This window comes from Clavelina lepadiformis, chromosome 5, assembly GCF_947623445.1.
Source record: "Clavelina lepadiformis chromosome 5, kaClaLepa1.1, whole genome shotgun sequence".
NCBI lineage: Eukaryota > Metazoa > Chordata > Ascidiacea > Aplousobranchia > Clavelinidae > Clavelina > Clavelina lepadiformis.
In genome coordinates, this window is record NC_135244.1 from 4291678 (window position 1) to 4307450 (window position 15773).

General features: G+C 35.8%; 2 protein-coding genes across 2 annotated transcripts; one reads left to right on the forward strand and one right to left on the reverse strand.

Annotated features, from left to right (window-relative positions):
- The first annotated feature begins 61 nt into the window (after nucleotides 1-61).
- Nucleotides 62-8418, forward strand: LOC143458807 (cysteinyl leukotriene receptor 2-like). The gene is made up of 7 exons (XM_076955678.1): nucleotides 62-2046; nucleotides 2682-2907; nucleotides 3524-3730; nucleotides 4420-4545; nucleotides 6662-6766; nucleotides 7051-7133; nucleotides 7300-8418. Exons 1-7 carry the CDS (start codon nucleotides 1748-1750, stop codon nucleotides 7541-7543), a joined length of 1290 nt encoding a protein of 429 aa, XP_076811793.1. The 5' UTR covers nucleotides 62-1747; the 3' UTR covers nucleotides 7544-8418.
- A 1229-nt stretch (nucleotides 8419-9647) lies between these two features.
- On the reverse strand, nucleotides 9648-15425 carry LOC143460447 (sodium-coupled monocarboxylate transporter 1-like). Its single transcript, XM_076957943.1, has 13 exons — nucleotides 14922-15425; nucleotides 14704-14807; nucleotides 14325-14513; nucleotides 14039-14104; nucleotides 13843-13962; nucleotides 13487-13641; nucleotides 13239-13379; nucleotides 12929-13147; nucleotides 12719-12831; nucleotides 11222-11379; nucleotides 10585-10796; nucleotides 10391-10494; nucleotides 9648-10090 (listed from the first exon to the last, which is right to left on the reverse strand). The coding sequence occupies exons 1-13, from the start codon at nucleotides 14977-14979 to the stop codon at nucleotides 9852-9854; spliced, it is 1878 nt and encodes a 625-aa protein (XP_076814058.1). The 5' UTR covers nucleotides 14980-15425; the 3' UTR covers nucleotides 9648-9851.
- Between the last annotated feature and the right edge of the window lie 348 nt (nucleotides 15426-15773).

Consider the following 15773-nt stretch of genomic DNA (forward strand, 5'->3'; position numbering starts at 1 on the left):
CATAATAAGCATGAGGAGAGAGAACGTTACCGAGAGATATTGTATCATTTTGGTTACCCTGCTTATTTAGCATCAAATAATCACTTCTGTTCGCTCGTGTTTTTATAAAAACTTTGGTTGGAACATCTCGTATTTTATCATGGTCGTATTGTTATTAAGTTTAGACAGTATCATGACAGTAAAAGTTTTCTACAGAACTCCATAACTTGACTAACCATAATTTTGTTTGAACTCAAAAACACACAGGAGAGAGCCATACTGCCTTTTTCGGTTATGGAATCACAGAAGCGATGCGAAAGGCAAATTTTTTTTTAAAAAGCTATATTACAATATCAATACAATATCCATGCTGCAAAATATTTTATTGAGCACTCGAAAACAGAGTATGCAAGTTACAAACAAGAAACGCTTGTCACGTTCTTTGCTTGGCTCGAACTAGGATTTTTAACGTTTCAAAATAAAACCTACATAGTTATTCAGCAGCTTTTTACAAAAAAATGGGTTAATGGTGAGCGTGTATGTTACATGAGTTTCAAACTGCTTCATTACAAAACGTTTTTACTGTCAAATGCACGTTTAAGGTTTACATTACTAACTTTTCCGGGCTCTTACAAACACGGAACATGGCTCGGGGAAGTCCGTAGCAGGCGTTCTTATGTTGTCCCGTAGTATGAGATATTTTTGGAAACGGGCAATCTCTGACGAGCCCTGCTTTCCACTTCATTGTGCATCAATTGCGTCAACAAACTGGTGCAAAAAGCAGCCGAAGCTGTTAGTGGCATCCTTAGAACTCAGAAAAAGGTCTGATCGATCCCGAATTAGTTCCTCCGGGTATTGCTAATATTTTGCTAACGAGCGCTCTTGTCAATTCAACCAACTCGCTGAACAAATATCGTGGAATAAAACACTTCCCTCGAGGAATTAGTGTATTGATTTTTCGGTCTTTTTAGCAGGAAAGGCTAAACCTAAACTTCATTAAGGCTTTAGAAAACAGCCTGCACTTTTATCGTATCCCTTCTGAAAATATAAACCTTGTTGCTTTAAGTAATAAACATGCCTTGCGTGGCAAATCCCTTGCATTGATTGTTTCGTGGGTCTTTGCGCTAATTTGTCTATAATTAGATCGTTATGCTGTAGTAGCGAAGGTTAGATTTTCACCTTGATATTTTATAGGCCTACACCACGGAAAGTAGTTGAACTCTATTTGAAAACGCTGAGCACCCGGGTGATATAACGAAGGTAGTTTAAATTGTTATAGTTTCACGGAAAACAGCCCTTTTTCACGTCGCTATGTTTGTGATATTATCATTTTACTCGTTTGGAAAAGCAACTTTGTGATTATATCTTTCGAAGTAGTTGCCGAAATCCAGTCTTTCTAGAAACAAACTGTAACTTTTTACCTCTCATAGCATGCCAGTCTGGTTTTAGGAAGTTCCAAGTGCGCCTATATAATCTCCTATTTTAAATAAACACAAAAGTGCATAGGTTGAAGGTTGCTTATAACGTCATCGAGCTGTTGATAGCACTTATTCAGCACCTAGCGGCGCAATTTCGTTTTCGGTTCTTAAGGCTACCTTTAACACCTGGCCTTTAGAAATGAACGTGAGAGAGGGAAAAGAAAAAGGAGACTCTCTTCTTTGAAGTTAACAAGCTCTCTGCGATATAAATAGTTGATTATTGTCCGCCTATGATGTAAAGTTATTCTGGTGCTCCATAGAAAGCAACGGTGCAGGAGAATTTGGTAACTATGGATGACAACCAACTGAATTCAACCATCGCTGCGTCAACGATAAACAGCACGGCTGAGCTGCCAGTGATTTCAGAGAATCTTAACTTAACAGTTTCGTGCATTTATCTTTTGATCTTTGTGGTGGGCCTAATTGGCAATGGAATAGTGCTGGCGTTTTTTATGACACGTGATCGTACGAGGGTCCGTCACAGGGAAGGGTCGGTCGCAAATGTGCTAATTATCAATCTGGCTATCGCGGATTTCATCTTTGTTGGTGCTTTGCCGTTTTGGGCCACCGAAAGATTTCTTCAGGGAGAGTAAGTTCCAATGTATTGTGTTTATATTAAGTTTTTTTTTAATAGATTAGTAATAAGCTAATACTCTAACTACAGCGCGTGTTGGCATATTGATGGTGTCTATAGAATTTTCTATAACGTAAAGTTTACTGAAACGATTTAGCGTACTGGCCTATACGTTTTGAAAATTTCTACGTCAAAAAGCCTTCCTTGATTCTATACAGGATTTTTATATTTGAAGCATAAGAACCCATGCCATAAACTAAGCCATGCTGCAGTCTAACTGAATAATCCCGACCAAAGCAATGTGTGATTTTCGAAGATAGAAATTGGCTACAATTTTTGTAGCAACAATGCAACTATTTGTGAATAAATCTGCGGAGAAAAGCCCCAGACTATGGCGTCAAATTCAAATTGGCGGCGGAAGAAATTAAGCGAATGTCTCTTAATAATCGTCTCTAATGGTGCTTTAAGTTTGATGTCGCACAGCGGGGCATGCGATAAAAGAAAGTTAAATTAAGTTATCAGAGAACTTTTAATTAATTTTCAATCGTAATCTAATTTAGGCGATTAAGCCCGGATCAATTAATTGTGATAAAGCACAAACGTTAGATAATATTCAATGATGAATATAAATAAGGTGATTCTACGTAAAGGTGGAGGTTCGGAGACTGGGGATGCAAACTTCTCAGTTTTGTGTCTCTCCTCAACCTTTACGGCAGCGTCTACTTCTTGGTGGCCATGAGTATTGATCGCTTTCTCGCCGTTGTCTACGCCATTCAATCGCGAAATTGGCGAACTCCACGCAACGCTGTTTTCGCCTGCGTCGTCATTTGGCTCCTTGCCAGCCTTACTGCATCTCAAAGCTTATTTTTACGCCAGGTTAGTGAAACGGTTGCATTTTAACTCTAGTTTTATTGATTTTGTCGATAATTATTGACTTTAAATCGGATCAAAATGATTTGTTTTTGATTTGTAGGTTAAGCTCGCAATTGATCTCATTGGTGCTGTTCGATATTTTCTCAACTTTGCCCTCAAAATATTTATTAATTATCAGAAAACTGAATTCCATATTCCACATCGACAAAAATCGATTTCCTGTTTAATCAGTTTCCGTAACCTCCATTTCGTCACATTTGCTTAAAATAAGTTCGATGATATCTGTTTTGTTTCAAGATATTCATAAAACAAAGAGGCTCTTTTCTTACAGTAGATTGGAGCATAATGGTGACATGATCACCTTTTTGCGGAAACATTAGTTGCTATAGTTTGAATGGTACTTTCAGTTCACTGATTTTTTTCCATTTCGTCTAAAGCATTTAAATATGTCAGTCATGTTTAACAAAAACACATCATTTATTCCACATCAAAATGCCTTTTCATAACCTAATAATTTACAGTACATGCTACAGTTGTGTTATATCTTACCCTTAATGTTGAATCACGAGATAGTGCACACTACGTTCTTAAATAACATACCACCCAACCCGCTTTGCAGACAATGTCAGAAGGCGGAAGGGAAGTTTGCCGGTGGCAATTTACCCCAGAGATTTTAGATGCTTATTTTGGGCTACGGACGAGTCTCGGTTTTTTTATACCGTTTCTGATCATAATCATCTGCTACATCACCATCATTATCAACTTGCGCAGAAGATCAGAGCGGAATAGCGCTTCAGGAGTGACCGTCATCAACATACAGCACAAGGTAAAATCGGCTTGACGGGTGGGTCCTACCATAAATAAAGCTGCATATTAGTGACGAAACAATTACTGAAAAGTTTTATGTGACAAATTTTCAACAGTTTTACTTTAAATATTTTTGACTGACGGCATTAATAGAAAATTACTTATTACGTAATATGGTGTTTGTAAAATGTCGTAAGATATTTCTTTCTCAATGCATGCTTACAGTCATTAATAATTTTTTTATGAAAAGTATTTTCCATGATGCGTAGAAACGACTTCTTAAATTTAACAGTTGCTTAAAATCGCCCAAACAACTCAGTTAAGTTGTTAATTACAGTTTTGCGTGGCATAACTATAGAGACCTATTTCATAAACTAAGACTAGACAAAAATGCCAAACAGTTGTTTACAAAATTTATCACAATTTTTTTCCTTCATCTGGTATTAATTGGTAGAAAATTTGCATTTTTTCCACCTTTAGTAATTTTGGGTGGATTGGCTTTGTCGGATTTCACTCAACGTTAGGTTACTTTCATTCGAAAGCTGCTGCAACTTTTAACCTACACCAGTTATGTGCTTTATTATTGGCTTCTTGGACCATAGAAAGGGCCCATAACCTAACGCCATGGACTTATAGAAGTCATTTCAGAATTATTTGAGACGATTTACGATTAATTATCAAAATCAAAATTTTTTAAACTTTTTTAAGGTCACACGGTTGGTTCTATTTGTAATCACTGTGTTTGTCGCATGCTGGTTACCCAATCATGTCGTCACACTGATCATTGCGTCCATCAAGGATGACGTGGTCGAACAAAATCGTTTAAAACTGACAGTAAGTAAAAGTTAGTTGTACCCATGTTGTTCCACTTTTAACCTTGTTATTGAATGTTTTATCAACACAACTTTTTAATTGGTAAAACAAATGGTAACTGGTATTAACAAAGCTATAATGTCTTTATAAGAATTTAAGGTATGAGTTCTCTTAATTTTGTTCATAAAGAATGTGGCTGAAAAATTTTTGGCTGCATCAAATAAGATCATTAAATGTCCTATATGGCTATAGTGAAGTAAACAACGCCCTTTTTAAAATGAGCAAAAACTTAAGTTATAATTGCATTTCGTGGCAGTGCACAGAGAGCCCGGTGAAAGCTTTTTAAGATTTTTACGTTTTTAAAAGATTAACTGCAGCGACTTAGGAGCTTATAAAAACACAGTTAAGGCTTTTCGATTTTCCCCAAAAAAAACTATACACTGAGCGACTAGTCTTCATGTCACGTAGCCTACTTTTGCTTTCGCATTTAGTTTACCGCGGCAACTTCAGCATAAACATAACATAACATAAAAAACTTTAATGTATTTGACAAAATGTTTGATAGTCTTTTGTAATTCCTCGTCTTTGAACATCGTATACGGTAGCCCACTCGGGCAAAGCTACAGATTTTCAAGTGGTTACACAATGTATGTCTGCAAAATATTTAGATTAATTGCAAATTCTTTAAATTGGTTTCACAAATTCTAAAATGGAAATGTTTGCGGGTTTCTTTAAATTAGGTACAAAATGTTTAAATTAGTTACGCAAACTTTGATTAAGTCTTTAAATCAGTTGAAAAATCTTTGATATACAGTAATTCATTTATTTTATTGCTTGTCCGAATTTTTAAAGCAGATTAACTTGAAGACAATACAAGAAATATACAGAGTAGTTTGTCGATTATATACAGTGAGTGCACTGTATATAGCCTACTGTATATAACTTCATGTAATCAATATCACCAGGTGAAAAAATGCAAGCCCAGTAAACACGGTTAAAAACTTTAAACACAATTTTTATAGTTTTTTAGATTAGATTAATGACGGCTTCATCGTAATATAGGATTCATTAAATTTTAAGTAGACTGGAGTAATCTCTATACAGCATGCTGATTTGGACGATATCCGAAACCCTTTTTCTGCAATACAGCTCCGTCGGTCGGGTGAATATTTAGCGCTAATTGGAGATCTTGTTTTATCAGAAACCCATCTTGACGACCGTCAAGATATTATCTTTTCGTCATGAATTTTTGATGGGGTTTGCTTTTGGAAACATATTCCAGCCACCTAGGAACATATAAACAAACACGCGTCACTGTTATGGTATTTTTACTTGATTTGAATATATTTTTGAATTGTCTGCGCTACTCACTTAAGTTTTAAAGATTTCCATGTCAACATTTCATCGCTTGAAATTCAGGTTAAGCTATTGAGTGTTTGTTTGATTCTTTGTTGGACTTTTCGTGGTTACGTGACCTAACTGATGGAAAAATTGGCTTGTAAATAATGCGTTTAAAAACTGGATCGTTTAAAATGCTGGAGTGGCAAGCTAAGACAAAAATTAAATTAAAAATAAGCCTGCCGTAAATAGCTTTTCTAGCTTTGTTCATCTTCTTAAAGTTGGCTGCACTCTATCAGCTATTCAAAACTTCAAGTTTGACAAAATTAATATTTGTCATTATGGCAAAGTATAGAGTTAAAGTTTTGGAGCTTATTATTAAGTTTAATAGTAATATCATCATCATTATCAATTATGATCATTTCATTTTTTATTCAATTTAAAAAGTTTTGAAATGCAGAGAATTACTATTACATTACTATTTACTATTTAATTTACTTTACTATTACTATTACTATTTGACATTACTATTTAATGCACTTTTTCAAATTAAAAATGGATATCATAGACAACTGATAGTCAGATTTGCTTCAGCCAAAAATTTTTTGCTCTCGCTCTTGCAGGCAACAGACATTCATCAAGACAATGGATTGCCTGTTGTAGAATATCGTAAAAAACGATGTAACTTGCTCTTAGAGCATTTCTATATAAAAAATTCAATAAGTTAATTTTTGAATACCGCTAGTTGCTATAGTTTTGTATGTTATCCCTTTCTTCATAACACCTTTAATTTTTTCAGGAGGCGATGCTTTGGTCTTCTATTCCAGCTTACGCAAACTCCTGCACAAATCCCATTCTCTACGCTTTCATAAAAGATGATCTTAGATTAGAAGTGACTAGAAAGGTAACATTCGGTGTTATGGGAGGAAAGTGTTTTGTGAGTTATAATTTATACTCAGAACAACTACTAGAGCCAAAACGTATCTTTTATTCAAACACTTCAGTTTGTTTTGGCTCTGGTGTTGGCTCCGCGTCTGCTTTCATGTGTTTTTCTCCGTCCACATCGTCATTAATATGTGCCTGGTTAAAAGTTAAATTGTTTTTATGTGCGAAAAGTTTAGGTTTTTCCAAATATAAATGTTTTAAAAGTTGGCAACTCCTAAAACTTTTGATATCGCCATCATGCAGATAAGAAAATGTTTTGGACTTACGACAGCTCCCATGCGTGCTGCGGAAGAGGAAAAAAGTCAAGTTGAAACCGTAAAATACAGGTGCTCTAAATACTAAATACATGTCCTTTTCAGGCTACGTTGGTCCATTGGACACCATGGAGAGAAGTAGCAGTTTCTCATTTTGTACATTGACCTACCACTTAGTATTGTGTGTTATTTTGTACATTCATTTGGAGTTCTAACGGGTCATTTTGAACTCTTCTAGAAAACACCTTCAACGTTCAATTCAACTCAATAACCCGACGTTGAGTTGTGAAGACGTGACAGTTGTGTCGCCTGTTATCGAACGAGATTTTGACGCTGGGAAAGCAAACGGGTCAATCCGAAGCTCGAAAGCAAATTTTTTGCTTTATGAAAATGAGATGCGCTCCGATGAAGAAGGGAGTGAAAAGTCTTTCAAAATTGTTGATGCGTCAGTTGTCGATCACACTGGGGCTACATCTATTTAAATTTAAGAAAGTGTCGGGAAGAAACTAGAAGAAATAAGCTGAAAGATATGCTCGAATTTATAAAACCATTTTGACTTAAAATAGAAAGATACTAAACTAGACTAAAAATCAAAACTATAATTTTTTCGGTGACAAGCTGTTTTAAATTCAATTCTAGATACAATTTAAAATTTTGAGTGTTCATTCTAATTGCAAAAAAAGATACGTCAATTTTGTACAGTGTGTGTTGTAAAATGTTGTACAAACTGCAATTTTTGTTAATAACACCTTTGGACTTTTATCAAGAACGTCGCTAACATCGAATAGATGTTTTGATATTCTCTGTATACTGTGGAATATTCTCTATAGATTGTATAAAAAAATCATAGTTTTCTATCGTTTTTTTTGTTTATTTTGTGCAAATGTTTATCTTTTCATTATGTCAATCTAGGTTTTTTTGTTCTTCACTGAAACAAATTCAATTAAAACATTTTTTTTAACCAACTAGCTTTCATAAAAATTAACTTGTTTTATAACTTACTTGCTTAATTTTTCTCCTTTCTTCAATATGATATAACTTTTTGTATATATTTGAAACGTTTTCGACATACAGCAAGCTCTCTATATACTGTATTATAGATTAATTGTATCATTATATGCTACTGGTAAGCAATTGACTACCTGAGTATCATAGTAGATATTTATTTCGTTTTTCAACCAATCGGTCCGAATTGTTGAATAACTATAAATTATACTTCTTCAATGTTCATGTAAGATTTATAAAGTGGTTTACTGTAAATTGCCCCGTAACGTTACTGCGTAAGCAACTGCAGTATTTTACTTGTTGTAGCTTTTCAATCGTCGGTATGATAATTAAAATTATCTCAATTATAAAAGACCAGAAGAACCACAAATAATGTTAAATATCTAAATTCAAATATATAATAACATAAATACAATATAATATAAATATAACTTTAAACATTATAAATGACGCAAACAACGGTAAATCGTAAATCGGTACGTCGTTGTTGATGTAAACGAATCGATGCAAAAAACGAAATACTTAGAAGTGAACGAATTAACGAGAATTAAAATGTTTGTCGCAACATGTTTGCCAGAGTCGTAATGACTTCCGTTAGTGACTCTACTCGAGTCACTTTTTGCAAAGACTTGACTTGATTCGAAGCAATTCTTGATAGTTAGTTTCAGCGTTAAGGTGAAAAATTGTTCTCCAAATACATCATAGAGTATTTCAAAATGAAATTTTTTTTGTCTTTGAGAGCGTATGTGAAGTGACGAAACGAAGAAAATGTCAAATAAAAATTTCTAACGTTTCTTGTTGACCGAAACGGCATTTCATCTTTCATGTGGTCTTGTTTATAACTTAATTTGACTCGATTCTTATTTTCCAAGTGATTTAAACTGAATCGAGTCACTTTTTCCGAGTGACTTGACTTGACTTGCGAACCGAGTTTGATGACTTGGTTACGATTTGGCTATTTGGCGTTCTCAACGTGACTTTTGTACAAAAATCTTGCTCAGCTGAAAACATAAAAACTTTTTTAAACTTCAGATAAACAATTTGGAATAATTTTAGCGAAGTAATATTAATCACTCGTTGCTAAAATAAAATATTTACAAGTTATTTTGCTTCAGAGCAACGCTTTTTCGTTTTTGCTTTCTGTTATACGTATAGGTGTAGTTAAACAATTAAACCTTAACTTTGCAGATAACATGCACGTCAGTTTAGTTTCACATATTTTTACTAACTTTGCGTTGACTGACTGTTTCATTTTGTAAATGTTTTGTCTAAAAACGTAATTTAACTGTTTAAAAAATCTCGATTTTACAAGACTTTGAACTTTTATTATAAAACTTCGTGTTAGCTCGAAAACGTGATTTTTAAAAATCTCCTTTCGACTTGCCCTTGTTAACCCTGTTTTTGATGAGGACAAAACTCGGGGTTGTTGAATCGATTAGGCGAAGTAATTCTTTTGATTTGTTCGATTTATATTTTGTGGCAGTTATAATCTGTAGAGTATAGACGTTTCCAGCAACACTGGGGCAAGGCAGCATGATTTAGCCAAAATCTATCAATAAAATCCAAAACACACATCACAGCTTTGAGATAATAAGCAATTTCTGCTGAAATATGAAATATTTCTGAATGCAATTTAACTGAACTGGCAAGACGAATACAAGCAGATTGAAACGATAGCAAAAAGTACAAGTAGGGATATAGGTAACATTGTAATTATCTAAACACACTATAGGAAGCGTGGGAAACGACTTCATAGTTTTGCTTGTACTTTTTTAAGAAACAACATCAGGAGGTTAAAGCATCGCTGGAGTTGGAAGTTGCAGAAATGTATAAATCTTCTTTTTTTGATTTGATCTGATGCCTGAGCAGTTGAATTGTTTCGGGCGGCTCAACATCAGCGCATCTAGTTGGTGTGGCATCAGGAACACCAAAGCGAAAAAACGTGCGGATTTTTTGAGGAAAGCACGGATGATCAAGAAAAGGCTGGAACAAACGCGAGTCACTTTCCGACGGTTTCTTGGGCCCTGAAAACGTTTCAGTTGAAGATTGATTTAGCCATTATTAACAAATCTTCTTCCAGGCTGATATGATAACTTAGTCGACTTAAAAATATATCAGTAAGATATGCAACGATTACATTTGGTTTTTACACGATTGGTATTTTCTTTAACATATAGTATAGATTATACAGTTTATCACGTGATTAGCAATAGTTATTTGCGTGAAGAGCGATTAGAAATATTTAATTATTATTTAAAAAAAGCAACCGCAAGAAGTTTGCTACTGTACAACAAAATAACGCAATTGTTTTTTCACAAATATACCTGAAAGAAATGACATCAACAGTCCAATGACAAGCGTCAAACCAAAACCCAACGCGTTGTGATAATATAATGAGATTGACCACAAGGAGTAGTAAAGAGCTGGCCTGTTAAAATCGAAAAATCGGTTATATAACCGGCAATGTTTTCTTTCAGACCGACGTAAAAGGTTACGTCATACAAAATAAGTCACTCACTTCAGACTATTCTCTTGCTCAATTGTTGTTGCATCTGCAACTGTAAACGGTTGTCGAGTGCTGAGATATGTGGTCAGGTTTGTTTGGTGGCTGCAATTAGCAATGGACACCGTCAGAAGACCAGTTTTATCTGGTGGTCTTCCGTACATAATCGCACTAAGGGCAATCCAGGCGGTTATTGTTGTTCCCACGAGAAAACCAGTAATGCCTCCCTGAAAGCAGATTACGTACAGGCAAAAAATTTTAACGAAAAGGTTTGATATGAAGTGTTTGACGCATCAGTAGCCTACCACACACGAGCAACAGATTTTTACTATTTTAACAAACAATAATGATTTAACAACGATATTATGACAAACAATAGGTTTTTTCTTAACACACACGTAGATATATTTCAAACAATATGTTCAGAATTCTAGACAACTTCAATATTAAAAACGCATTTTCAAATGTCATTTCCAATACTGACCTAAAGTCTAACGCTTACCCTTAAGTATTAGAACAGTCGTAAAAGTGAATTTTAGCTATAATGTGCGTCACTTATAAAGTGGAATTATTCCACTCCATACGCCATTAAAGACAATACGCATTTCTTTGAAGTATCTTAAGAGCGGCCAAATTTCAAACAACAACTTACAATGGTATTGGTCCAAGGGAAAAAGATGCCTAGTGTAAAGAGGCCAAGAAGTGGTCCACTAATTGAGCCGTCTAATGACGTTGCAATGGACATGACAGTACCATTCATCTTTTCGGTGAGAAAAGCCATACAGAGCACCAAGCATCCAAACATAATTGCTAAAAAGAAAATTGAATTGGCTTTGCTGTTTAGTTCTTAAAGATTGATTGCATTTCATTGAAGGTGTTGTTGAATTTAGAGAGGTTTTTTACTTATGCATATACAGTGGGACCTCGTTAATCCGTACCCCGATGAACCGGAATCCCCGCTATCCGACACAAAACTGCCGGGAACGGATTTCTTCCTATGCATTTTACCCCTTTAATCCGGAAACCCCGCTGTCCGACTCCGACACAAAAGTTTTGGAACAAATGTGCTAAATCAATAGCAATAAAATCCGATAAACCGGATTATTAACAGTTAAGCGAAAATGATTCACGATTGTCCTAATACAGTATGTTAGTTAGTTGACGAAACAATAGCCGATTATTATCTACGCATAATTACGTTGCGTTGCATAATGACGTTGTAGCAGCGGTGACGGTCCTATTCGTTGTGGCAAGCCACTTTGTCAGTTACAGCTGAGTAAGCCGCACAGCTTTTTAGTCATACTATGAAATACTGTACAGTATTTTAGAAACGAAAAAATAAATTGTTCATCAACACTAACAAACAACGCTTCCGCGGTCGCAAAAAAATACGTACATTACATAGGTTGAGTGCGGCAATCTATTGAAGACATACTGCTGCGACTCAATCGTGCTATCAGCTTTTGATATCGCATTGCGCAAAAATTGGAAACAGGCCTAAGAAAGTTCTAGACTGCTGGTCCCGCCGGAATGCTTCGCCATGCAAGAGCGGTTGTCAAACCGATTTGCGGCATGTTCGTCACTTCTGGCTTAGAGCATTCGTCTTTAATACGGTGGTTCTGGGGTTCGACACTGGGTCGGATCATACAAAAAATATAATTTTATTTTTGTTGCTGTCCAGCCAGAAACTCGGTACTTAGAATTGGAGTAAGGTGCATACTGCGTTTTGAACACGGTGCTGCATTTGCAAGATTGATTGATTTTTTACTTTCCAATAATCCGGATACCCCGCTAAACCGACATTTTTTGACGAAACGAAGTGGTCCGGATTAACGAGGTCTCACTGTATATACTTTTGGATTTTAGGCAGCCAGGTCTGTTTGCCTTAACTTCGCTCAGAAATTTCGGTTGATTGCGTCAGCGTTTACCCATTGTTACGTAATGTGTAAGATTATAAAACTGTTGGTAAGGTCGTAAACAGCTGAGATTTATTCAGCGTGTGTGACGCCAGTTACGTCATAAAAGTTACGTAACAGGCCGAAATTACATAACATTGACATTTTACTACCTCCAGAGTTTCCGTTGTTTTCGTTGTAAAGATCTACTAACAAAACAATCATTTTGTCAAACTGAACTATTTATACGTTACCTGAAACTTTACTTGTTGTGAGTTTGGTAACTTCTTTCATTTGAGGTTTGTAAGGGAGTAGAAAATCTTCTAATAAAAGCGAACCAATTGAATTAATTCCTGATGAGACTGTGCTGAAATCAAAAAATAAAACTACATTTTTAAATTTGATAAAGAACCAAATTACTAATTTTAATGAACTATAGAAAAATTCGCGAGCCAAGAATTCACCTGAGTGTTCCGCTAAAAGCAGCCGATATAAAGAGCCCTGTCATGCCGGGCACGTCCCGAAACACATCTGAGACCAGATACGCCATAAGCTGGTCGTTTTTGGTGATTTTTCCTGAAGAACGTGGGTCGCAGTTCTCGAAATAAGCATAAGCAGCACATCCGCTGATCGTGGCCACAATCAGAAAGATCATGGTCGGAAGAACCGATACCAATGCAGCTCTGTAAACAAACCAATCGTGTTTTAATGTCGAGTGTTTCATGAGTTTTAGATGAAGTAAGTCTGAGGAAATTAGTCCGAAAAACATCTCACATCCGAGCTTGCTTAACCGACTTGCAGGAGAGAAACCTTTGGGCAGAAGGTTGACCGACGCACGCCGCGCAATTAAAAACAAAAGTTGATCCAATGAAATAAGACCAAGCTGTTCTTTGTAGTGTTGGATCTAGGTCGAACCTTTAATTTTAGAAAATTAATTTTCTAAGAAGCTGTGAAAATATTTCTAAAACTTATTTTAATGATCTCATAAACGTAAAGAGATTTTTAATGGAACATTGTCATACTTCCATGCATTTAGTCGATGGCCTCTGTCCAAAGCACTGGTCATCTCGTCTAAACCGCCAACAACTATAATGGCTTTCACCATAGCTGCAAAACCACCAAACAGCATTATAAGAGATTGCAGACTGTCTGTCCATACCACCGCTTTCATTCCGCCCTGTAGGTATAACCAACAAACAGTTAACTGCATCGTAAGCCGTATGCATGGCACGCCGCGTAATTCAAGTGACTTCAAGTTTTAGACTAGGAAATTTCCCAATTATATTAGCTCTGCCAACGCTCCAAGTGCGGCAAAGTAGTTTATACAAGCAAAATGCAATGCAATGAATACCATTGGTATCATACAAAGGGGTCTTACCAGAGTAGTGTAAAACGTGCATATACCGCTGGTCAACACTATGGTCCATTGCAAGCTCAAAGGTGTCACCGCATTTAATGCCAAAGCGGGTAAGTATACGGCGATGCCCATGTAGAAAAGCTGGCGATTGTAAAATGTAAATGTCAACACTGGAAATAAAAACTATCAGCAAAAAGACAAATCAAGCGTCTCATACCAGTTTGACAATGCATAGGAAAGACACCACCTTTCGCACTTTTGAATTGAACCGATATTCGAGATACTAAAAGAATAAAGCCGCGTGAAAAAACAACCAAACGTAGAAATAAATGAAACACTGCTTCCTAAAAATACGACAATTTAATGAAAACGGCAAAGGTGTTGTGCTAAATGAAACTAAAAATGTGACCGTTGACGCTAAGAATGTCCTCATATAAGCTTTACAATTATAAAATAAAGAAATGGTTTAAACATAAAAAACTTAGTTTTCTTCTGAATTTTACCTCATACACGGTGCGAAGTTGGAGTCGAAAGAAAAGTGGAATGTAGTAAAGACAGCAAATTACGTTTGGAATGACTGGACCGAAAGCAAACCACAGTGAAACTAAGCCGTATAAGTACGATTCCGTCGGGAAGCCTATGACGGTCATGGCCGAAATATATGTAACGGCAATTGAGAGACCGAGGGGAACCTGTTGACGATCACTTTCCATTAATAATCATGGATCAAGTGTTATTGGTACAAAGTAACGAGTTAGCTCAATGATTTGTGAAATATCTTTAATAAAACGCACGATTTGTATTTGTAGCGCACATTACATCAGCTTTAATTTTTCTGGTTTGACCAACAAAATGTTTAGCAAAGTGAAGTGAAATACCAACCGGTGAAACGTCTCTGCCACCATAGTTGTAATTTTCAATGGATTTCCTTCCTCGATCTTTGTAAGCGTAATAGATTCCAACCAGTGCCGCCATAACCAACATTCCTTTGTAAAGAAAATATGTATTGCTTTCCTGTCACGTTAAAAGTGATGGCGTCCTAAAGTGCTTTTTGTAAATTCTACGTATACCGATAAATTATTATCCGTATATAAACATACCGATAAATATAATGAGATCGATGGTATGAAAGCCATGGCTGCCAATTGTTACAGACATGGAGAGATTGTTTAACAACACTCACAATGCAGCGTAAATCAACGCTTTTTTTAAACCTGCAGTACGAGAAAAAAGTTTTATGCTCTGAAATCGTTGATCCACAAACGCCTGAGCAAAAGGTTGTGCATAAAAATATACATAACTCTGTGTCGCTTGATGTTAGAGACTGCAACTTGCATCAATCTACTGCAAAACATAAATGATCCCATTGTTTCAAGTAACGCTACGCCGACTTGAGCCTGGTTGATTTCTGCATGATACGTATATAGAGCACTCAATGCGCTTTTAAACCAAAACAAGAACTCTTTAGTATTACTGTATATAGATCTTGGTTTTAGATTATACGAATACGCTATTCAATATGCCATTAGGGAGATTCAAAACTGAACTAAAACAACTTTATTAGCAACGCCGAGTCTCTGGAACACTGTGCGATTTGGATGAAGTCTGCCGCTCATTCTGCTCAGCTAAATCAACTACTCAGGTTCACTTGAAGTGTCTAAGATGGTTGGATGGCCGTAACAAGAAAAAAGCAGCTTTATAATAACAAGGCGATACGCTCTGACGGGCGCTTTCTCTACCATACAAATCACTGAAAAAAAGCAAAGTTACGAAACAAACTTACAAGAAAAGACGAATAAAAACTGAGTTTCTACAGGAGTATTGTCTAATGGCAATGTCTTTTCTAGCAAATCACAAAACAAGCACTAAAAATAAAAGCTATTGAATCAGTGATAACATTTCAAGAAAACATAGTTGCTCCAAGAATGTTATCGCGGTATTGCATATGCTTA

Coding starts and splice junctions, on each gene's coding strand:
- LOC143458807 (XM_076955678.1), top strand. CDS start 1,748: ATGGATGACAACCAACTGAATTCAACCATCGCTGCGTCAACGATAAAC. Junction 2,908..3,523: donor AAAGCTTATTTTTACGCCAG/GTTAGTGAAACG, acceptor CCCGCTTTGCAG/ACAATGTCAGAAGGCGGAAG. Junction 7,134..7,299: donor GTTGAAACCGTAAAATACAG/GTGCTCTAAATA, acceptor GAACTCTTCTAG/AAAACACCTTCAACGTTCAA.
- LOC143460447 (XM_076957943.1), bottom strand. CDS start 14,979: ATGTCTGTAACAATTGGCAGCCATGGCTTTCATACCATCGATCTCATT. Junction 13,963..14,038: donor TCCTATGCATTGTCAAACTG/GTATGAGACGCT, acceptor TACAATCGCCAG/CTTTTCTACATGGGCATCGC. Junction 13,642..13,842: donor GCACGTTTTACACTACTCTG/GTAAGACCCCTT, acceptor TTATACCTACAG/GGCGGAATGAAAGCGGTGGT.